This window comes from Dryobates pubescens, chromosome Z, assembly GCF_014839835.1.
Source record: "Dryobates pubescens isolate bDryPub1 chromosome Z, bDryPub1.pri, whole genome shotgun sequence".
Taxonomy (NCBI): Eukaryota; Metazoa; Chordata; class Aves; order Piciformes; family Picidae; genus Dryobates; species Dryobates pubescens.
Window position 1 is genome coordinate 133303459 of NC_071657.1, and position 23392 is coordinate 133326850.

Here is a 23392-nt window from a genome sequence, read left to right on the forward strand (position 1 = left end):
CTGGCTTAACATTCCATCTCATACAAGCAATAATAAATAAGACCAAACTCTTGCCAAAACAGACAGAGAACCACTTCCTACAGGACTGAGAAAGTCTATGACATGCAGAACTGTAAGTAAATCATCTCACTCCAGTCACAGGCCTGCATCCAGCAGAGTAATTCTTCAATGATTTGTGCACCACAAGAAAAAAACCTCCTGTGCTTTGCAATAAACCCAGGCTGGAGCACTGGGATGAGATGTCCCGAGGCTGGAGGGGAAACTCCCTACAACTGCAGCTGAAAAGTGATGTCCCAACATCAAGCATCTAACGTGGAGCCCACTTAGTGGACACATGTGATATAAAACCCATTCATAAATAAACTGGGACTGTGAGGGGGGAATGAGATCATGCAGACACTGGAAAGAGGAAAGAATTATAATGAATATTCCTTTCTCAGGAGCTAGGACAAAGCTGCAGGGTCCCACTTGCTTCTGGCTCCTTCCAGGAAGCTTTCTGCTGTAAAAACTGGCAGAAAGCACAACGCCAAGGCTTAGTGGATGCTGCTATAGCACTTCCCCACTGTACCTAGTGATTTAGTGAGGGCAAACTGTAAGCTGAATGTACCCCATGCTGGGAACTAATCTTTGTGGCAGAGCTCCTTGGAGCTATAAAAAATACGTTGGACTCAAAGTGCAGAAAGGTTATAGCAAGAAGGTCTACTCAGGTTATTGACTCAGGTACATTGTCAATAGAGGTTTGGAAAGGAGATGGATGACTGCTATCAAAGTTACTGGTGGAGCTCATAGGCATTTTCTCCTTATTGCTATGTTTGTTCTGTTACTGCAGTTTCTTAGGTTTAAAGATGTTCTCTCTTGTTCCTAGAAAAGAACTCCTTCAGCATAACCTCAGCATCTTTCACAGAATCACAGAACTGTCAGGGTTGGAAGGCACCTCAAGGATCATCTAGTTCTAACCCCCCTGCCACGGGCAGGGACCCCTCACACTAAATCAGGTTGCTCAGAGCCACATCCAGCCTGGCCTTAAAAACCTCCAGGGATGGGGCTTCCACCACCTCCAGCATTCTTTCCTAGCAGTCTTTCCTGCTCTCCTCTTTGTGGGTGTACTTCGCTCCTGGGCATGGAGAAGGTGATCCTTCCAGCTGTCCTGGGCTGCTCTTCCCTCTCGGGCTTTGTCCCATGGTATTTTGGCCAGCAGATACCTGAAGTGATCAAAGTCATTGTGAATGTTGAAGATATGCCTGCTAAAGCCAGCCAGGGAGGAATTGCACAGTGCTTCCACATTTCTGTATGGGAGCTGAGTCATTTAGGTATTTCACAGGCATGACTGGCTTTTACTTGGCACTGTGCACCTGGCATAAGGGAACCCTCTCCAGAGTCCCATGAATCAGTGTTGTCTCAGAATACTCCAGTAATTCACCAGACTAAAAGGGAGAGCACAGCACTATAAACGCACTAATCAATAATAGACCAAAAAAAACATTAAGCAAGCTGCCTCTTCCCTCAAAGAGAAAGAGGACCTTAAAATTGAGGAGCACCTCAATGGCACATAGTGGAATAAATAAAGGACTATAAATAGAATACAGAATAAGAATTAGCCAGGTTGGAAAGGACCTTCGAGATCATCGAGTCCAACCTATCACCCAACACCGTCTAAGCAACTAAACCATGGCACCAAGTGCCTCATCCAGTCCCTTTTTAAACACTTCCAGTGAGCACATCCTCTTCTCCAGGTTAAACAGCCCCAGCTTCCTCAGCTGCTCCTCAAAGGGCTGTGCTCCAGACCCCTCCCCAGCTTTGTTGCCCTTCTCTGCCCAGAACTGGACACAGGACTCAAAGTGTGGCCTAACCAGTGCTGAGTCCAGGGGCAGAATGGCTTCCCTGCTCCTGCTGGCCACACTATTCAGTGGATAAGCCTGAAGCATACTTGGTTTCCACTAAAAAGGCATTTCTGTTAAGTAAAGAATCAAAGTGTCAGGCAGAGAAAAGCTCCTCATTGTAACACTGTGCAGACCCCATGCTGTAAATGATGTCTTACTCAGAAAGTTGTAAATAACCACCTGACCTGATGCTGTGATTCTGTGACCTAGCAGTTGCTTTAGCAGACAGAAAAGTTCACAGCATAACCATTCCCCAGGCATGAGGAGCTGGATGTTCCCCTGCACATCTGCTATGGTGGAGGTTTCTTTTCTCTCTCTGCCTTATGATGGAATCTGGTGATAGTCAGGTGAGCCTTGCAGAGGGAGGGAGGGAGCTCAAAGCTCAGCTCACTGCTCTGGAGGCAGCATACAGGAGGCAGGCTTCACTGCTCCTTGCTTTGAAACCTGGCTTTGTAGAGGTGTATATGGGTATGGACTGACCTGATGGGTCAGCTGCCTCAACATGGAATGGGGTGAGATATATATATATATAAAACCATAGATATATAGCTATATGGATGTATAGATGCATAGATGTGTAGAATAGAATAGAATAGAATAGAATAGAATAGAATAGAATAGAATAGAATGGAATGGAATAGAATGGAATAGAATAGATAGAATGGAATGGAATGGAATGGACCAGGTTGGAAAAGAACCTCGAGATCTAACCTATCACCCCACACCATCTAATCAGCTAAACCATGGCATCAAGTGCCTCATCCAGTCTCTTCTTAAACACCTCCAGGGATGGTGACTCCACCACCTCCCTGGGCAGCACATTCCAAAGGCCAATCTCTCTTTCTGGGAAGAACTTCTTCCTCATGTCCAGCCTAAACCTCCCCTGGCACAGCTTGAGACTGTGTCCTCTTGTACTGGCGCTGGTTGTCTGGGAGAAGAGACCAAACCCCACCTGGCTACAAACTCCCTTCAGGTATAGATGCATAGATGCATAGATTTATAGATATATAGGTACATAGATATACAGATACATAGGTATATAGATACATAGATATACCTCCCAAAACTTTACTCTGCTCTGATTAGATTTGTCCCTGAGGCAAGCATTAGGGAGGGCTGCTCAGACCCTATGGGACAGCCACATCTTACCAGATTGTTTTCTGCCAAAGTGGCTACATTGCATAAAAATGAAAGATCAGATGTTTGGGTAGATCCATTCACAATGATACCAGAAGAGTGACAGGGCTGCAGAAGGATTAAAACTCACAGGTGTATCTGCACTTTGCACAAAAATTCATAGTATCATAGCATCATAGAATCAATCAGGGTTGGAAGGGACCACAAGGATCATCTAGTTCCAACCCCTCTGCCATGGGCAGGGACACCCCACACTAGATCAGGCTGGCCAGAGCCTCATCCAGCCTGGGATTAAACACCTCCAGTATCTGAAGGGGGCTACAAGAAGGCTGGGGAGGGACTTCTCAGGATCTCAGGTAGTGATAGAACTAGGGGGAATGGAATGAAGCTGGAGGTGGGGAGATTCAGGCTGGAGGTGAGGAGGAAGTTCTTCCCCATGAGAGTGGTGAAGCCCTGGAATGGGTTGTCCAGGGAGGTGGTTGGGGCCCCATCCCTGGAGGTGTTTAAGCCCAGGCTGGATGAGGCTCTGGCCAGGCTGATCTAGTGTGGGATGTCCCTGCCCATGGCAGGGGAGTTGGAACTAGATGATCCTTGTGGTCCCTTCCAACCCTGACTGATATTATGATTCTATGTCTTCCCAGTTCTAGGCTTTGCAGCAAGAAAAGCACTTGGAGGCACTTGGAGCTTGGAATAATCTGAAGCTTGTCTTCATGTCATAGAATGATAGAACAATAGAATGATAGAATCATAGATTGGTTTGGGTTGGAAGGGACCTCCAAAGGCCATCTAGTCCAATATCCCTGCAATCAGTAGGGTCATCCTCCACCAGAGCAGGTTGCTCACAGCCTTCTTAAGCCTGACCTTAAATATCTCCAGGGACGGGGCCTCAACTCTCTCCCTGGGCAAGCTGTTGCTGTGTTCCACCACCCTCATGGCAAAGCACTTGTTCCTAGAATCCAGTCTAAATCTGCTCTCATTTCAAACCATTGCCCCTCATCCTGTCAGGGCAGGCGTTTTGCACAGTCCCTCTGCCGCTGCCTCATAGCCCTTTTCAGCTACTGGAAGGCTGCTCTTAGGTCTCCGTGGCACCTCCTCTTCTCCAGGCTGAACAACGCCAGCTCCCCCAGCCTGTCCTTGTAGCAGAGGTGCTCCAGATCTCTGATCATCTTTGTGGCCCTCCTCTGGACCTGCTCCATCAGGTCCATGTGCTTCCTGTGTTGAGAGCTTCACAGCTGGACACATCAGGTGATGGACTCAGTCAGAACATGCTTTGACTAGAAGGCAACACAAATATTGCTTCTCCTGTCCATCAAAGCCTAGGCTGAAACTTGTTATGTTACACAATGCTACCACAACCAAAAACCCCAAAGCTGAGTGCAAACTAAGAAAGAAGGATGTCAGCAAATTATCAATATGCCCAAAGCGTGGCTGGGGTTTGGTTTTGGTGGAGAAGCAATTCACACTGAGAATGAATTCAAACCTCCACCACAGCACAGAAGTGCAAAATCCCCTTCCAGCTGCAGGAAGAAAAGAGTGGTAATTCTTCAGGTATACATACTTTAGAGCTCTAACATTACCCAGAAAATAAAAACCACATTTCTTTTGGTGGTAACAGTCAAGCTAGCAGTCAAGCAAAGCATGGAAGATAAAAGGAAGGAAAACCTTCTCTGTGAACAGTGAATCAGTTGCACATGTCTGGTCCTTTTCTTCTTTCTTTCTCACAGAAGTATAAGCCATAGAATTTCTATGAAATCATATCAGTGGAGTGAAACATTATGATGGAGACAGCAAAACACAAATGAAGATGGAATGGAAGCAGATGTACCCCTATTTTGAATTGAGCTGAGCTGTCAGGTCTGGTAAAATGAGAGCTGCTGCAGCCATTCAGTTTAACAATGTTTGTAGTACTTGCTAACAACATACTAAGCACTGTAAAATCATTCTGAGTTGGCCTGTTCCTTACAGGGAGAGGCAATGGTTTGAGATCAGGGAAAAGGAGATTTAGATTGGGTGTTAGAACAAATTCCTTAGCATGAAGGTAGTGCTGGAGCAGGGAAGTCATTGTGCCCCTGTACTCTGCATTGGTTAGGCCACACCTTGAGTCCTGTGTCCAGTTCTGGGCCCCTCAGTTTAAGAAGGACATCGAGACACTTGAAGGTGTCCAGAGAAGGGCAACAAGGCTGGGGAGAGGCCTTGAGCACAGCCCTGTGAGGAGAGGCTGAGGGAGCTGGGGTTGTTTAGCCTGGAGAAGAGGAGGCTCAGGGGTGACCTCATTGCCCTCTACAACTACCTGAAGGGAGGTTGTAGCCAGGAAGGGGTTGGTCTCTTCTCCCAGGCAACCAGCACCAGAACAAGAGGACACAGTCTCAAGCTGTGCCAGGGGAAGTTTAGGCTCGAGGTGAGGAGAAAGTTCTTCACTGAGTGAGTCATTCATCATTGGAATGTGCTGCCCAGGGAGGTGGTGGAGTCACCATCCCTGGAGGTGTTCAAGAGGAGATTGGACGTGGCACTTGGTGCCATGGTCTAGTCATGAGGTCTATGGTGACAGGTTGGACTTGATGATCTTTGAGGTCTCTTCCAACCTTGATGATACTGTGATACTGTGAAACACTGCAACAGGTTGCCCAGGGAGGTAGTTGTGACCCCATGCCTGGAGACGTTCAAGGTGGGGCTCCACAAGGCTCTGAGCAACCTGCTCTGGTGGAGTATATCCTTGCTGTCTGCAGGGGGGGTTAGACTAGATTTGCTGCAGAGGTTCCTTCCAACCCAAACTATTCCATCAATCTTTCATTCTATCATTCCATCATTCTAGCATTCTTTCACTCTATCATTCTAGCATTCTTTCATTCTAGCATCCCATCATTCTATCGTTCTATGATACGAACACGAGCTTCACAGTATTCACCACATTTTGTGACCACACTCTCCAATAAAAACTGATCAGTGTAAATGGAAAGTCCTCTTTTTTGGGAACAAATTCAGTACTTTTTTTGTTTGTTGGGGTTTTCTTTGTTTGATTTTTTTAAACAAACAAAGCTGAAGTATGACATTCTTCCAGGAGGGCAGACCTTCTTGCTCTCTACAACTGCCTGAAAGGAGGTTGTAGGCAGGGAGTGGTTGGTCTCTTGGCCCACATCCAATTGGATATGATGCTTGAGGCCATGGTTTAGGGGGTTGGTCTCTTCCCTCACATCCAATTGGACGTAGCACTTGGTGCCATGGTTTAGTAGTCATGAGGTCTTGGGTGACAGGTTGAACTTGCTGATCTCTGAGGACCTTTCCAACCTTACTGATTCTGTGATTCTAGGACTCTGACTGGATTTTTAAACTATATTTTTAATGAGGGAGACTCCAAATCCTCCCTGGGAAACCTATTCACCCCTGGGAATGGAATGGAATGGAATGGAATGGAATGGAATGGAATGGAATGGAATGGAATGGAATGGAATAGAATAGAATAGAATAGAATAGAATAGAATAGAATAGAATAGAATAGAATAGAATAGAATAGAATAGAATAGAATAGAATAAGGTTGGAAAAGAACTTTGAGATCTTCTAGTCCAACCTATCATCCAACACCATCTAATCAACTAAACCGTGGCACTAAGTGCCCCATCCAGTCTCTTCCTAAACACCTCCATTGATGGTGACCCCACCACCTCCCTGGGCAGCACATTCCAATGGCCAATTTCTCTTTCTGGGAAGAATTTCTTCCTAACATCCAGCCTAAACCTCCCCTGGTGCAGCTTGAGACTGTGTCCTCTTGTTCTGGTGCTGGTTGCCTGGGAGAAGAGACCAACCCCCACCTGGCTACAACCTCCCTTCAGGTAGCTGTAGACAGCAATAAGTTCTCCTCTGAGCCTCCTCCTCTCCAGGCTAAGCATCCCCAGCTCCTTCAGATACACTTCTAGGTCCCTTACAGCCCATAACATTCTGTGGTTGTGGTTAGGGAGGTTCTCTGTCTCTTCTCTTCTGCCCTAGTGAATGTTGTGCCAGTTCTAATACCCTCAGGTCAAGAAGGACCTCAGGGAACTGCTTGAAAGAGTTCAGCACAGAGCCACAAAGATGCTGAAAGGAGAGGAACATCTTCCTTATGAGGGGAGACTGAGGGAGCTGGGGCTCTTTAGCTTAGAGAGGAGGAAAGTAAGGGGTGACCTCATTCGTGTTTATAAAGATGTACAGGGTGAGTGCCAAGAAGAGGGAGCCAGGCTCTGCTGGGTGATGCCCAATGACAGGATAAGGGGCAATGGGTGGAAGCTGAGGCATAGGAAGTTCCATGGAAACAGGGGAAATATTTTTTCCCCTGTGAGGGTGCGGGAACACTGGAACAGGCTGCCCAGGGGGGTTGTGGAGTCTCCCTCTCTGGAGATGTTCAAAACCTACCTGGACATGTTCCTGTGTGACCTGCTCTAGGTGATGCTGCTCTGTCAGAGGAGTTGCACTGAATGATCTTTTGAGGTCCCTTCCAGCCCCTAACATTCTCTGATTCTGTGAAATCTTACTGCCTCAAAATGGCAAGAGGCAAGATTTCTATCTCAAAGTATGCAGTAACACTATGACTAAAACCCCCAAGCACTCTATTTCTGCCTTCCTGCACACTATCCATCCTTTTTAGCCACTAGATGGTGTCTATCAGACAGCAGCAACACTTCCAAGCACAACACTTCACAAGTACTTACTAATCACATGGAATGCACACAGTCTCTGTAGTAAGGGCTTAGCTATTCATTTGAAAAGCAAAAGGAGCATCCCTGACATATTAATAAGCATAAATGAAAGTAATCTATTAAAAGAAGCCAGCATTTATGCTTCAAACTGTTCTGATTGTTGGAATCCTGCAAATCATCTTGTGCAAACTGAAAACATGACAAAGGGATAAAATATGAGTGACCTCACATCTGCTCCAGGGAAAAACTTGGGCAGACATTTCATTTGCAAGTAAAGAAAACCCAAAAGAGCAAGTCACAACAGGTGTGAAATGACAGAGGAAGAAAAAGCTTCTGCCAAACCAACTGTAGGGTTAATTCATACTATCATATTAAATACATTTCTCCTTATGTGTAGGAGCTTAGAGAGTCTCTTATGAGAGAAAGTGCTGCATTCATAGCTGAATGAGTGATTTCTTTCTTACATACAGCATCTCTTGGTGTGCTGAGGTGTTTATGAAGTGACACTGTCCTCCCTTCCTCATAGATAACCACTACTGACTTAGAATCAGAGCATAGAAATCACCTTGAGTACTGTGTCCAATTCTGGGCCCCTCAATTTAAGAAGGATATTGAGGCGCTTGAACGTGTCCAGAGAAGGGCAGTGTGGCTGGTGAGAAGTCTGGAGCACAGCCCTGTGAGGAGAGGCTGAGGGAGCTGGGGTTGTTTAGCCTGGAGGAGAGGAGGCTCAGGGGAGACCTCATTGCTCTCTACAACTACCTGAAGGGAGGTTGTAGCCAGGTGGGGGCTGGTCTCTCGTCCCAGGCAACCAGTGACAGAACAAGAGGACATAGTCTCAAGCTGTGCCAGGGGAAGTTTAGGCTGGAGGTGAGGAGAAGGTTCTTCACAGAAAGAGTTGCTGGCCATTGGAATGTGCTGCCCAGGGAGGTGGTGGAGTCACCATCCCTGGAGGTGTTCAGAAAGGGATTGGATGTGGCACTTGAAGCCATGGTTTAGTTAGTCATGAGGTGTTGGGTGATAGGTTGGACTTAATGATTTCTGAGGTCTTTTCCAACCTTGTTGATTCTATGATTCTATGAATAGTTTGGGTTGGAAGAAGGTGAATGGCATCCTTGGCTGCTTCCAAGGGAGGAGATCCTTTCCCTGTGCTCAGCACTAGTGAGGTCACAGTAGGAGTACTGTGTCTAGTGCTGGGCTCTTCCGTGTAGTAGAGACATGGACATATTAGATATATGACATATGAAGGGCCACAAGCATTATTAAGGGACAGGAGACTTTCACATGTGAGGAAAACCCTCCTGCAGTCCTGCAGGGACATCTCACACTAGATCAGGTTGCTCAAAGCCTCATCCATCCTGACCTTGAATATGTCCAGGGATGGGGCCACAACTACCTCCCTGGGCAACCTGTTGCAGTGTTCTACCACCCTCGTGCTAAAGAACTTGTTCCTAACAACATTCACTACCTGACACCCCAAAAAGTCCCTCCCCAGCTTTCTTGTAGCCCCTTTCAGATACTGGATGACCACAAGAAGGTCTCCTCAGAGCCTTCTCTCCTCAAGACTGAACAGTCCCAACTCCCTCAGTCTGTCCTCATAGGAGAGGAGCTCCAGCCCTCTGATCATCCTCATGACCTTAGAAGGCTTCTCCAGCCAAATCAATTCTGTGACTTTCTGATTCTGTGGCAAACCAGCATCATGTTGCTTGCACATCCAGCTGGTGGGTAGTCAGCTTTAATTGCTGTCTCAGTCACATTACACGTGTACTTATTATGCTGCTATTGTTCTGTGCATTACAGTAAGTAAACAAAGGCTTTGTGCTCAGTTTATATTCCAAATCCTCTGCCACAAATTATGCCCTTGCAGTTGTGTTCTGACAGTTGCTTGGAATGGAAGTAATGAAGTTTGTGAATCTATGAAGCTCAGTGAGTGGCTTGTCCTTGATTTATTTCTTTGTGGGTGTAAGGCTTGACTTCTTGCTCCTTTAAATTGAAGATAATCGTGGCAGTTTGGGCTGGGAGCCTCCTGCTGCTGTCACATAGGTTACACCTCTGGTGTCCCAAGGGTCCAGCCCAGTAGGTGGGCACAGGAAATTGGGTATTTCACACCCATAATATCCTGCACCCTATAAATCCATCTGCAAAGTCATTCTCTTCCCCTTTCTTCCCTCTCTGCTCTCATGACACTGGTTAGGCCACACCATGAGTACTGTGTCCAGTTCTGGGCCCCACAGTTTAGGAAGGATGTTGAGTTGCTGGAATGTGTCCAGAGAAGGGCAAAAAGGCTGGGGAGGGGTTTGGAGCACAGCCCTGTGAGGAGAGGCTGAGGGAGCTGGGGTTGTTTAGCCTGGAGAAGAGGAGACTCAGGGCAGACCTTCTTGCTCTCTACAACTACCTGAAAGGAGGTTGTAGCCAGGTGGGCGTTGGTCTCTTTTACCAGGCAAGCAGCACCAGAACAAGAGGACACAGTCTCAAGCTGTGCCAGGGGAGGTTTAGGCTGGATGTTAGGAAATTCTTCCCAGAAAGAGAGATTGGCCATTGGAATGTGCTGCCCAGGGAGGTGGTGGAGTCACAATCACTGAAAGTGTGTAAAAAGAGCCTGGATGGGATGCTTGGTGCCATGGTTTAGTTGATTAGATGGTGTTGGGTGATAGATTGGACTTGATGATCTCCAAGATCTTTTCCAACCTGGTTAATTCTATTCTATTCTATTTTATTCTATTCTATTTTATTCTATTCTATTCTATTCTATTCCATTCCATTCCATTCCATTCCATTCCATTCCATTCCATTCCATTCCATTCCATTCCATTCCATTCCATTCCATTCCATTCCATCCCATTCATTACACTTTTGGGCAAAAAGGGTCTGAGTCATAGTTTCTCTGTTGTTTTTTGGTGAATGTTGATGGCTGTATTAATGGCTAGAGAAAATACACAGGGTATGAAGAAGCCTCTTACAGAAATCAGAATCTAGGCTGCGGCTTTCAAGTTGTTTCCAGGGCTTACTGATCTGGTACAAAATGTTCCAAACTGAAAGAGGGACGTTTGCAGATGTGGACACAAACAGAATCACAGAATATCCCAGAATAACAGAATGTATTTGGCTAGAAGAGACTTTCAAGATCATCCATTCCAACCCTCAAGCCAGCCCTGAAGGGTCAACACTAAATCATGTCGCTAAGCTCAAGGTCTCCAGGATACTTAAATGCTTCCTGGATGGTGACTCCAGCACTGCCCTGGGCAGCCCATTCCAGTGCTTGAGAACCCTCTCAGAGAAGAAATATTTCCTAACATTCAGCTTGAACTCCACCTGGCACAGCTTGAAACCATTTCCTCTGGCTCTGTCACTTGCCACCAAGGAGAAGAGGGAGTCTGCTTCTAACTCCATCCTCCCTTTGGGTGGTTGTAGAGAGCAATAAGGTCTCCCCTCAATCTCCTCTTCTCCAGCTTAAACAGCCCCAGCTCCCTCAGATGCTCCTCACAGGTCATGTGCTCCAGGCTCATCTCCAGCCTTGTTGCCCTTCTCTGGACATGCTCTGGCTCCTCAGTGGCCTTCCTGTAGTGAGTGGCCCAGAACTGAACACAACACTCGAGGTGTGGCCTCACCAGTGCTGAGCACAGGGGGATGATCACCTCCCTGTCCCTGCTGGCCACAGTGTTTCTACTCCAAGCCAGTTTGCCATTGGCTTTCTTGGCTGTCCCCTTCTTGCTCCAACCTCCCTTTGGGTGGTTGTAGAGAACAATGAGGTCTGTCCTCAGCCTCCTCTTCTCCAGGCTAACCAAACTCAGGTCCTCAGATGCTCCTCACAGACCATGTGTCCAGGCCCTTCTCCAGCCTTGTTGCCCTTCTCTGGACACTGCTCACTCATGTTCAGTCAACTTTCAACCAATACCCCCAGGCATTAGAACCAACTCAGCATTTAGGGTCTGATTTAGGGTTCTTGCATGCTCTTAATAACTGTTCTCACAAACACCTTTATAATCAGTCTGTTGGACAGTCTTGTTCCTTATCTCCAGTTCAGGGAAAGTAATCACACCTTGAGTCCTGTGTCCAGTTCTGGGCCCCTCAGTTTAAGAAGGACATCGAGACACTTGAACATGTCCAGAGAAGGGCAACGAGGCTGGGGAGAGGCCTTGAGCACAGCCCTATGAGGAGAGGCTGAGGGAGCTGGGGTTGTTTAGCCTGGAGGAGAGGAGGCTCAGGGGAGACCTCATTGCCCTCTACAACTACCTGAAAGGTGGTTGTAGCCAAGAAGGGGGTGGTCTCTTCTCCCAGGCAAGCAGCACCAGAACAAGAGGACACAGTCTCAAGCTGCACCAGGGGAGGTTTAGACTCGAGATGAGGAGAAAGTTCTTCACTGAGAGAGTCATTCGTCATTGGAATGTGCTGCCCAGGGAGGTGGTGGAGTCACCATCCCTGGAGGTGTTCAAGAGGAGATTGTACGTGGCACTTGGTGCCATGGTTTAGTCATGAGGTCTGTGGTGACAGGTTGGACTCGATGATCCTCGAGGTCTCTTCCAGCCTTGGTGATACTGTGGTACTGTGATCTGCTGTTTCCTCTGAGAGAAGCTCCTTTCCTTGTTCTCTGGGTGCACAAGTGGTCGATCCTCCTATTGGAATTTTTTCTCTTTCCTGCCTTGCATCGTAGTTTAGCTGAGGTCCTGTAGCTGGTTTATTTTCTCCTCTTAAAATTTTAATAACAAAAGATTTTCAGCCTCTTGGCAAGTCGCTCCAAGAGGGGCTGTCTTCTGCCAGGAGCCTTTCTTGGCTCCCACGTCGCTCCATTCGGTGCACTTTCCACATATCTGGATTTAGCACTGCTGTGTTTTCTTCTGGAGACTGTGCATGCTGTCAGGCAGGAACGTGGTAGAAATCTCTAGGATCTCTGGATGCACAGCAGCCTCAGCCCCGCCGCTGCTGCTGCTGCTGAGCACTAATTCCACCCAGGTGTCCCAGATGGTTGCAATAAATTCCTGAATCCTGCCCTGAGAAAATTTTCAAGCAGGGATAAAAAAAAAGAGAGCTCCAGAAAAGTCTGGAGCCAAATGGTGGGGTATACAGAGATGTTCATGTCCACTTCCTGATTCTGTTGTTGTGGCTGGGGGGGGTTCTCTCTACTGGGCCCCATCCTGTTCAATATCTTTATTGATGATTTGGATGAGGGGATTGAGTCAGTCATTAGTAAATTTGCAGATGACAACAAGCTGGGAGCAGGATTTGACCTGTTAGAGGGTAGAAGGGCTCTCCAGAGGGACCTTGGCAGGCTGGGCAGGTGGGCACAGTCCAACAGGATGGCATTCAACAAGTCCAAGTGCTGGGGGCTGCACTTTGGTCACAACAACCCCAGGCGGTGCTACAGGCTGGGGTCAGAGTGGCTGGAGAGCAGCCAGGCAGAAAGGGACCTGGGGGTACTGGTTGACAGCTGGCTGAACATGAGCCAGCAGTGTGCCCAGGTGGCCAAGAAGGCCAATGGCATCCTGGCTTCATCAGGAATAGTGTGGCCAGCAGGAGCAGGGAGGTCATTCTGCCCTGGACTCAGCACTGGTTAGGCCACACCTTAAGTATTGTATCCAGTTCTGGGCCCCCCAGTTTAAAAAAGACATTGAGACACTTGAATGTGTCCAGAGAAGGGCAACAAAGTTGGTGAGGGGTTCGGAGCACAAGCCCTATGAGGAGAGGCTGAGGGAGCTGGGGTTGTTTAGCCTGGAGAAGAGGAGGCTCAGGGGAGACCTTCTTGTTGTTTACAATTACTTGAAGGGAGGTTGTAGCCAGGTGGGGGTTGGTCTCTTCTCCCAGGCAACCAGCACCAGAACAAGGGGCCACAGTCTCAGGCTGCACCAGGGGAAGTTTAGGCTCGAGGTGAGGAGAAAGTTCTTCCCAGAAAGAGAGATTGGCCATTGGAATGTGCTGCCCAGGGAGGTGGTGGAGTCACCATCCCTGGAGGCGTTCAAGAGGGGATTGGATGTAGCACTTGGAGCCATGGTTTAGTAGTCATGAGGTGTTGGGTGACAGATTGGTCTTGATGATCTTTGAGGTCTTTTCCAACCTTATTGATTCTATGATTCTATGATTCTACTTCAGCAGTCTTGCTGAAATGTCTGTAGTATTGAGATGGAGACTTCAACTTACAGTAAGGATCTTCTCCCTGAAGTCCCTTCTGAATCTACCCTTTTCTAGTCTAAACTAGAACTAATGTCTAGGACATAGGAATTTCAGAACACAGATTTTTAACTCCTTTCTGAAATATTAGTTGGAGTCTCCATCATAGTCTTACATAGTTTTCAGTGTGGAGGAAAGAAGGCTCCGAGGAGACCGTATGGTGGCCTTCCAGTATCTGAAGGGGGCCTACAAGAGAGTTCTCTTCTAGGGATAGGACTAGGGGGGATGGATCCAAGCTAGAGGAGGGGAGATTTAGATTAGACATTAGGAAGAAGTTGTTCACCATGAAGGTGGTGAGACACTGGAACAGGCTGCCTAGGGAGGTGGTGGAAGCCTCATCCCCATATGCTTTTAAGGCCAGGTCGGGTGTACCGCTGGGCCACCTGATCTAGTGGAAAGTGTACTTGCCTATGGCAGGCAGGGGGGTTGGAATTAGATGACCTTTGAGGTCCCTTCCAACCCTGACAATTCTGTGATTTTAAACTGGCTTGCTGTGGGTCAGAAAGGCAATGTGTACCTGCACTAGAAGCTGGGGAGGGCAAGAAAACTTATTAACTGGCTCTGGTAGCAGAGATGTTCTGTCATGGAACTGTACTTTGAGTGGACTGCCTGTCCTTTCTCCCAGCAGCACAAAGACCAGGATTTTGCCCACAAGTGGTGTGAATAAGTTTAGTTTGAAAGCATAAGTAATACACTTTACTTGGTTGACCATTCATACAAGGGAAAGCCTGCTCAATAAGTAGCATAAAAATAGAATAGAGTAGAGTAGAGTAGAGTAGAGTAGAGTAGAGTAGAGTAGAGTAGAGTAGAGTGGAGTAGAATAGAATAGAATCGAATCAACCAGGTTGGAAAAGATCTCAGAGATCATCAAGTCCAACCCATCACCCAACACCATCTAATCAACTAAACCATGGCACCAAGCACCCCATCCAGTCTCTCCCTAAACAACTCCAGTGATGGCAACTCCGCCACCTCCCTGGGCAGCACATTCCAATGGCCAATCTCTCTTTCTATGAAGAACTTCTTCCTAACATCCAGCCTAAAGATCCCCTGGTGCAGTTTGAATAGGCTAGGCTAGACTAGACTAGACTAGACTAGGCTAGACTGGAATGGAATGGAATGGAATGGAATGGAATGGAATGGAATGGAATGGAATGGAATGGAGTAGAATAGAATAGAATGGAAAAGAATGGAATAGAATAGAATAGAATGGAATAGAATAGAATAGAATAGAGTATAATTAACCAGGTTGGAAAAGACCTTCAAGATCATCAAGTCCAACCTATATAGTTGAATAGAAACTCTTCCACCACCACAGGGGTGGTGCAATGAATTCTGGCAAACATGAAATAACAGCTGGCCTAGAATAGGGTATGGAAATGAAAAAGAAAACCCCAACAAAACCAACAACTGAAGAGTTTTGAAGGAATTTCCCTGCTAGGTGACTCAGTGTCCACTGTGTCTATTCCTCAGTTTTATAACTTTGTTCCTGGGCAACTCCAGAGTTCTTTCCAGTGTGTGTCACACACCACATGCTTCAGTCACATTCCAGGTATCCCACACTGGTTTTCACAGACTGGAAAAGAAGAAGAGATTTCCCCCCTCCACCCTCCTTCCTCCCCTCTTCTCTCTTTCTCCCCTCTTCCCCAAATCTTAGCCTATTAATAGATTGCACATCTTGGCTTGGAAACACCGTGACCAATGTGCAAGCATGGAGTTTAATTATCAGTTGTCCTTTTCGCTGTTGGTTTGGCAGCCAGACAGACAGAAGTGCATTGCAGATGTCTGCTTCAAGTGTTGCATAGGCCAAGCAGAAAGATCTAAGTAAACATTTGTGCTGTGTCCATCTCATTACTTCCTACTCTAACCAGGCCATGAGAGCCTTCTACAGATGCTGGGTGCTGTAAATTTTGACTGTTTCTGTTTGTTTGCTGGAAGTGCAACTTTTATTCAGCTTTTGATGGAGTTATGATTGGTTTGGCCAGATCTTCCCTTAAACACATGATTCTTACTCAAGAGAACTCAGTGCTTGGTAGGTGGCCATTTTATCAGCATTCAAGAAGTCTCTCCAAAGTGAAAGACACACAATTTCAACACACAGAACTAAATTCTTGGCCACTGCTTCTGATGGGAGTGGCACACAGTCATTATCAAAGCCATTTCCCTCTTGTTTTGGCTGAGAACTCCTCTCCTCATTCTATATGTGGTATATGAAGGGACATTTCTCCACATTAGAAGACAGCTAATGTGGAAATAGAGCTCACTGAATGACAGAGTGCACTTGCAGCCCAGAAAGCCAATCCCATCCTGGGCTGCATCAAGAGAAGCATAGCCAGCAGGTTGAGGGAGGTGATTCTCCCCCTCTACTCTGCTCTGGAGAGATCCCACCTGGAGTATTGTGTGTAGTTCTGGAGCCCCTACTACAGGAAGGATCTGGAGGTGCTGGAACTTGTCCAGAGAAGAGCAATGAGGATGATCAGAGGGCTGGAGCTCCTCTTCTATGAGGACAGACTGTTGGGACTGTTCAGTCTGGAGAAGAGAAGGCTCTGAGGAGACCTTCTTGTGGCCTTCCAGTATCTTAAGGGAGCCTACAAGAAAGCTGGGGAGAGACTTTTTAGGGTCTCAGGTAGTAATAGGACTGGGGGAAATGGAGCAAAAACAGAGATTCAGATTGGAGGTTAAGAAGAAATTCTTCCCCATGAGGGTGGTGAGACACTGGCACAGGTTGCCCAGGGAGGTGGTAGAAGCCTCATCCCTGGAGGTTTTGAAGGCCAGGCTGGATGTGGCTCTGGGCAACCTGATCTAGTGTGAGGTGTCCCTGCCCATGGCAGGAGGGTTTGAACTAGCTGATCCTTGAGGTCCCTTCCAACCCTAACAATTCTGTGATTCTATGATTCTGCTCAGGGAAAGATCAGTCCTTAGCTTAGTCTGGATATGTGTAACTAACTGGATGCTTGTCAGCTACTGAGCTAGAGCAAAACTCTCCTCTCAACTCTCCTCGTGCCAGCATAAATCATCAGCAACTCCTTGATTATAATAAAGTAATACTGGCTTGATCCTAATGTAAATGAGTGAAGGTGCCAAGTTCTTAGTGTAAATACACAAAACCTTGTCACAATTCTTTTCCTCTATGGCCATCTTACTCTATCCTTAAAGAACCCTTTTCCCCATCCCCTCTTCATTCACTACAATCATTCCCTTTCATTTCTTATTAACCATTTAGTTTAAAAATATGGAGGGGCTATTATGTCCACATTTGAGACAAAAATATTATCCTGCTTTCATAGAATCATAGAATCAATAAGGTTGGAAATGACCTCAAAGATCATCAAGTCCAACCTGTCACCCAACACCTCAAGACTACTCAACCATGGCACCAAGTGCCACATCCAGTCCCCTCTTGAGCACCTCCATGGATGGTGACTCCACCACCACGGCAATTTCCAAACATGAAACTACTGACTTGGGCTAAGATGTTTCCAAATCTTCTACAGTATGCCAGTCCTTTCTCAACAGATTATTTTAGAGGGGTGCTAGAAATCCACTTGATGATATTCTAAAGGTCTCAGCCAAAAATTGGTGACTTGCTGTGGCTGTAGTAGCTGTTGTCACAAGTGGTCACAGGTGTTTGCAGAGGCTGGACTCCTATTCACAGGATCACAGGATGGTAGAAGTTGGAAGTGACCTCTGGAAATATAGAATAGAGCAGAGTAGAGTAGAGTAGAGTAGAGTAGAGTAGAGCAGAGCAGAGCAGAGCAGGGCAGAGCAGAGTAGAGTAGAATAGAATAGAATAGAATAGAATAGAATAAAATAGAATAGACCAGGTTGGAAGAGACCTTCAATATCATTGTGTCCAACCTATCATCCAACACTATCTAATCAACTAAACTATGGCACTAAACACCCCATCAAGTCTCTTGGAATGGCATGGAATGGCATGGAATGGAATGGAATGGAATGGAATGGAATAGAATAGAATAGAATAGAATAGAGTGGACTGGACTGGACTGGACTGGACTGGACTGGACTAGAATAGAATAGAATAGAATAGAATAGAATAGAATAGAATAGAATAGAATAGAATAGAATAGAATGGAGTAGAATAGAATAGAATAGAATAGAATAGAATAGAATAGAATAGAATAGAATAGAATAGAATAGAATAGAATAGAATAGAATAGAATAGAATAGATCTTTGAGTCCAATCCCCTACCAGAGCAGGACCATAGAATCTGGCACAGGTCACACAAGAATGCATTTAGATGGGTCTTGAAAGTCTCCAGAGAAGGAGACTCCACAACCTCTCTGGGCAATCTGTTTCAGTGCCTTATTACCCTGACAGTCAAGAAGTTCTTCCTCATGTTGAGGTGGAACTTCCTGGGCTGTAGTTTCCATCCATTGCCCCTTGTCCTATGGCAGGGCACAGGAGAGCAGAGGCTGTCCCTTCCTTCCTGACCTCCAGCCCTCAGATACTTATAGACATTGATTAGATCCCCTCTCAGTCTTCTCTTCTCCAGAATAGAAAGCCCCCAGGTCTCTCAGCCTTTCTTCATATTGAGAGCAACAGGAGTGGCGTTCTGGGGAAATACCAAGAAAAGGAAGGAGCATGTCTGTGTCCTGTGTTGTGTTTTTTTTTCTAGCTTGATAAACTCAGATTTAGTTTTGTCATCATGCTTCCAAGCACTGTCATTCCTTCTCCTCAGATTATTTCACTTTCTGGCACATTGATGGGCTGAACTTGGGCACAGCAGCCTTAATTATTTTTTTTCTTTTTTTCAAAGCAGTTAAGCCACAGGACATTGTGCAGTTTTCTTCTTGGCAACTGCTTTATTTTCACACTGCCAGGACATTGTGGAGCTCTTCCCACTTTCTTTTGGCACAGATGCAAAGAGCAGCCCTTTGTTTTATAGGTTGCAGATCGCATTTTTCACTGGAAGGCTTAAAAATTCAAGAGGAAACCTTCAACTTGATTGACCCTGGTCAGCTGCTTTTTTTTTTTTTAATGCTTCTAAGATTTGAACAGTTTCTGTGCTAATTTGTGGCCCTTTGGCCAAGCAGTAGATGGTTTAGATCAGCTCAGATTGCAGACCATTTTTCAGGTTGTCTTCGACGCCTTTGAAGCGTTGTCATCTTGGTCGGCAACATGGACAGTGGTATTGAGGCACCCTCAGCAAGTTCACTGATGACACCAAGCTGTGTGGTGTGGCTGACATGCTGGAGGGAAGGAATTCTTCTAGAGGGAACTTGACAGGCTGGAGAGGAGAGCCTGAAGTCCATGGACCTCATGAAGTTCAACAAAACCAAGGGAAGGGTCCTGCACCTGGGTCAGGGCAATCCCAGGCACCGATATAGGCTGGGCAGTGGCTGGCTTGAGAGCAGCCCTGAAGGAAAGGACTTGAGGGTGCTGGTGGATCAGGTTGCCCAGAGCCACATCCAGCTTGGCCTTAAAAACTTCCAGGGATGAGGCTTCCACCACCTCCCTGGGCAACCTGTGCCAGTGTCTCACCACCCTCATGGGGAAGAACTTCTTCCTGACATCTAATCTAAATCTCCCCTCCTCTAGCTTGGATCCATTCCCCCTAATCCTATTACTGACTGACACCCTAAAAAGTCCCTCACCAGCTTTCCTGTAGACCCCTTTCAGATACTGGAAGGCCCCAGTGAGGTCTTCTGAAAGCCTTCTCTTCTCCAAACTGAACAACCCCAGTTCTCTCAGCCTGTCCTCACAGGAGAGGAGTTCCAGCCCTCTGATCATGCTCGTGGCCCTTCTCTGGACACCGTCTAGCATATGTCACAACAAAATATCATACCCTGAGTGCTCTCTGTAGAGCTGCTTTCTGTCCATCATTCCTCCATCTTATGCCCTCTGCCTTGTGAAAGGTTTCTGCCTGTGTTGCTGCTTCTCTAAACGCAGTTTAATTGTAGTGATGGTGAGTCCTTGAGGTCTCTGAGGTTCTTGGTGTTTTGCAATATTTGTAAGCACTTCTAACAGCACTTTGGAATGACCAGTGAGTTTCATCCATGTTTAGTTTACTTCTTGCACTGTGATTCATGAAGATGTTGGGCTGACTAGCATGTATTTATCAACATCTACAGTGAATTGTTTCTCAGAGGAGAAATTGTTTTTTCAACCCAGCTGTGCAGAGACACTTAATTTATCAAAGATATTTATCCTTTCTGAAAAGCCAGTGCTAATTGTGCAAGTAAACCTTCCTGCTCTGACAAACAATTCAAGATTACTGCTCCTCAAAGACACCAGAGAATATTGTCAGTGTGTTCCCATAGAGAGAGAGTTGTTGGCCATTGGAATATGCTGCCCAGGGAGGTGGTGGAGTCACCACCCCTGGAGGTGATCAAGAGGGGATTGGACGTGGCACTTGGTGCCATGGTTTAGTAATCATGAGGTGTTGGGTGGCAGATTGGACTCGATGATCTTTGAGGTCTTTTCCAACCTTATTGATTCTATGATTCTATGTCACTTCCATGACTGTCACCAGCTGAATCCAGGAGGACTTACAGAGACAAATAAACAAAGCTACAGTTACTTTTCTGAGGAACAAAATCCTTCCCAGTATCTTCTGCTAAATATTTGGTTTAGGTTCTGCTGCTCTTGATAGAAATTGAGGATATTACACTGACTTTAAGACATGAAAAAAACACAGTCTTCCCTGAGCAAGCATTAAGTATAGAATAGAATAGAATAGAATAGAATAGAATAGAATAGAACAGAACAGAGTAGAATAGAATAGAATAGAATAGAATAGAATAGAATAGAATAGAATAGAATAGAATAGAATAGAATAGAATAGAATAGAATAGAATAGAATAGAATAGAATAGAATAGAATTAACCAGGTTGGAAAAGACCTTTGAGATCATCAAGTCCAACCTATCACCAAACACCATCTAATCAACTAAACCATGGCACCAAGTGCCATGTCCAATCCCTTTTTGAACACCTTCAGTGATGGTGACTCCACCACCTCCCTGGGCAGCCCATTCCAATGGCCAATCTCTCTTTCTGGGAAGAACTTCTTCCTAACATCCAGCCTGAACTTCCTCTGGCACATCTTGAGACTGTGTCCTCTTGTTCTGGTGCTGGTTGCCTGGGAGAAGAGACCAAGACCCCCTAGTACATATGACAATGATACAGGACTGACTTTAGCTCCTCAGAATGGAGAGCTCCAAGCTGCCCTTCATCTATTGATACTGACTTCAAGATACCCAAGGTTGGTTTTTTCATATCTATGCCTTTGACAATCTAATCTTTTAACTTTCAGAGATTGTTAATTAAGAAGATGCAAAACACAGTTGAAAATCACACCTTTGACAAATGTTGGGGTTTTTTCTTCCCCCCCCCACCCCCCCCCCCCCCCCCCCCCCCCCTTCCCCCTCTCCTCTCTTCTTTTTCAGAAAGTATTTTGGAGAAAAGATAGGACTTTATTTTGCATGGCTGGGTTTATACACAGAATTCCTCATTCCATCTTCAGTAGTTGGGATTATTGTGTTTCTCTATGGATGCATAACCATTGAGAGCGACATTCCCAGGTAAGCTTCTCTGTGAGCGAGGATTTGCTGCTTGGAAACGCTAGCATCGCTTTTGGTGTGCAACCCCTTAGTGAGAATAACTCTTTTAAGGCATCTGAGGAACAGTGATGTGTTGTTAACAACCTTGTGAATGTGCATTGAGCAGATAAAACTTTGGAATGACACACATTTATCTGACTAGTCAGCACTGCAGCTCCTGAAACAAGGATGATCAGAGAGCTGGAGAACTTCTATCAAGACAGACTGGGAGAGTTTGTGCTATTCAGTCTGGAGAAGAAGGCTCTGAGGAGACCTAATTGTGGCCTTCCAGTATCTGAAGGGGGCTGCAAGAAAGCTGTGGAGGGACTTTTTAGGGTGTCAGGGAGTGATAGGACTAGGGGGAATGGAACAAAAATAGAATTGGGCAGATTCAGATTGGATATAAGGAAGAAGTTCTTCCCCATGAAGGTGGTGAGACACTGGCACAGGTTGCCCAGGGAGGTGGTGGCAGCCTCATGCCTGGAGGTTTTGAAGGCCAGGCTGGATGTGGCTCTGAGCAACCTGATCTAGTGTGAGGTGTCCCTGCCCATGGCAGGGGGATGGAACTGGCTGATCCTTGAGGTCCCTTCCAACCATAACAATTCTATGATTCTCTATTCAGTCTGCTGCATTGTTGAGTGTTCTTTTGCATGAGATCCACTTGCTTTTCATGAATGCACAAAAGACACAGACATTGTGCAGAACTCACTGAAGTTAATGCAGTGGCACTGTCAAGGACTCTTGGATTGCTTTGTTCTTACTGAAATCAGACTGTTTGCACAAGTAAGATGAAGAATAGTCAGCAGATCAACACCTTTGGTATCCATAGTATTGTCCTGTATGAAGGCTGTAGAAAAATGTTGGGATTTATGTAATGTGTGCTGAGGGTTTTATACTAAAGAATAACTACCAAACTGACACAGTGATGTTCACAGGTTCACAGGATGTTAGGGGTTGGAAGATCTGGAGATCTTCAAGTCCAACCCCCCTGCCAGAGCAAAAGCATAGAATCTAGTACAGGTCAAACAGGAGTGCATTTAGATGGGTCTTGAAAGTCTCCAGAGAAGGAGACTCCACAACCTCTCTGGGCAGCCTGTTTCAGAGCTTTGCCACTCTCACTGTAAAGAATTTCTTCTTCATGTTGAGGTGGAACTTCCTGTGCTGTAGTTTCCATCCATTGCCCCTTGTCCCCAGGGCACAAGTGAGCAGAGGCTGTCCCTTCCTTCCTGACACTCAGCTGTCATATACTTATAGACATTGATTAGATCCTCTCTCAGTCTTCTCCTGAATAGAAAGCCCCCAGGTCTCTCAGCCTTTCCTGATACAGCAGTGTTCCAGTCCCTCCAGCATACTTAAGTAGATCCTTGTCCCTCTTGATTGGGGGAGCCCGGAACTGGATGCAATATTCCAGGTGGGGCCTCACCAGTGCGGAGTAGAGGGGGAGGAGAACCTCCCTGGATCTGCTGGACACACTCCTCTTAATTCACTCCAGGATCCCATTGGCCTTCTTGGCCACAAGGGCACATTGCTGTCCCATGCAGAACTTCTTGTTCACCAACACACCCAGGTCCTTCTCCACAGGGCTGCTCTCCAGCAGATCCCCTCCCAACCTGTACTGCTGCAGTTTATGCTTCCTTCCCAGATGCAGGACTATGCGCTTGAACCTCATTAGGTTCTTCTCTGCCCAGCTCTCAGCCTGTCCAAGCCTCAGTGTTAAAGTCAGCTTCCCAGTGTCAAAACAAACAAACAAAACTAGAGGACACCTGCTCTGTATTACCTGTGTCTGACTTCTGGTGGAGACAGGACACTGGTTTAACCAGTCCTGCTGATCACACTCACTGTGGCAGCTCATGCACTCTTTCAAATCAGTTGGCAACTTTGAAACCGGCTGACTGCAGCAGGATGTTTTTACTGAGTCAGGGTTTGTTTTCTTAGCTCAGTCTGAATGAATCTTGATGGACTGTGTCTGCCTTTGGGAAAGCT

General features: G+C 46.3%; 1 protein-coding gene across 1 annotated transcript in view; it reads left to right on the forward strand.

The window, feature by feature from the left end:
• Positions 1-23392, forward strand: part of ANO2 (anoctamin 2) — a 169858-nt gene that overhangs the window by 42607 nt on the left and 103859 nt on the right. The window contains exon 11 of the mRNA XM_054177870.1: positions 21257-21391. Within this exon, the coding sequence (XP_054033845.1) occupies positions 21257-21391 (135 nt within the window). The remainder of the gene's footprint in view (positions 1-21256; positions 21392-23392) is intronic.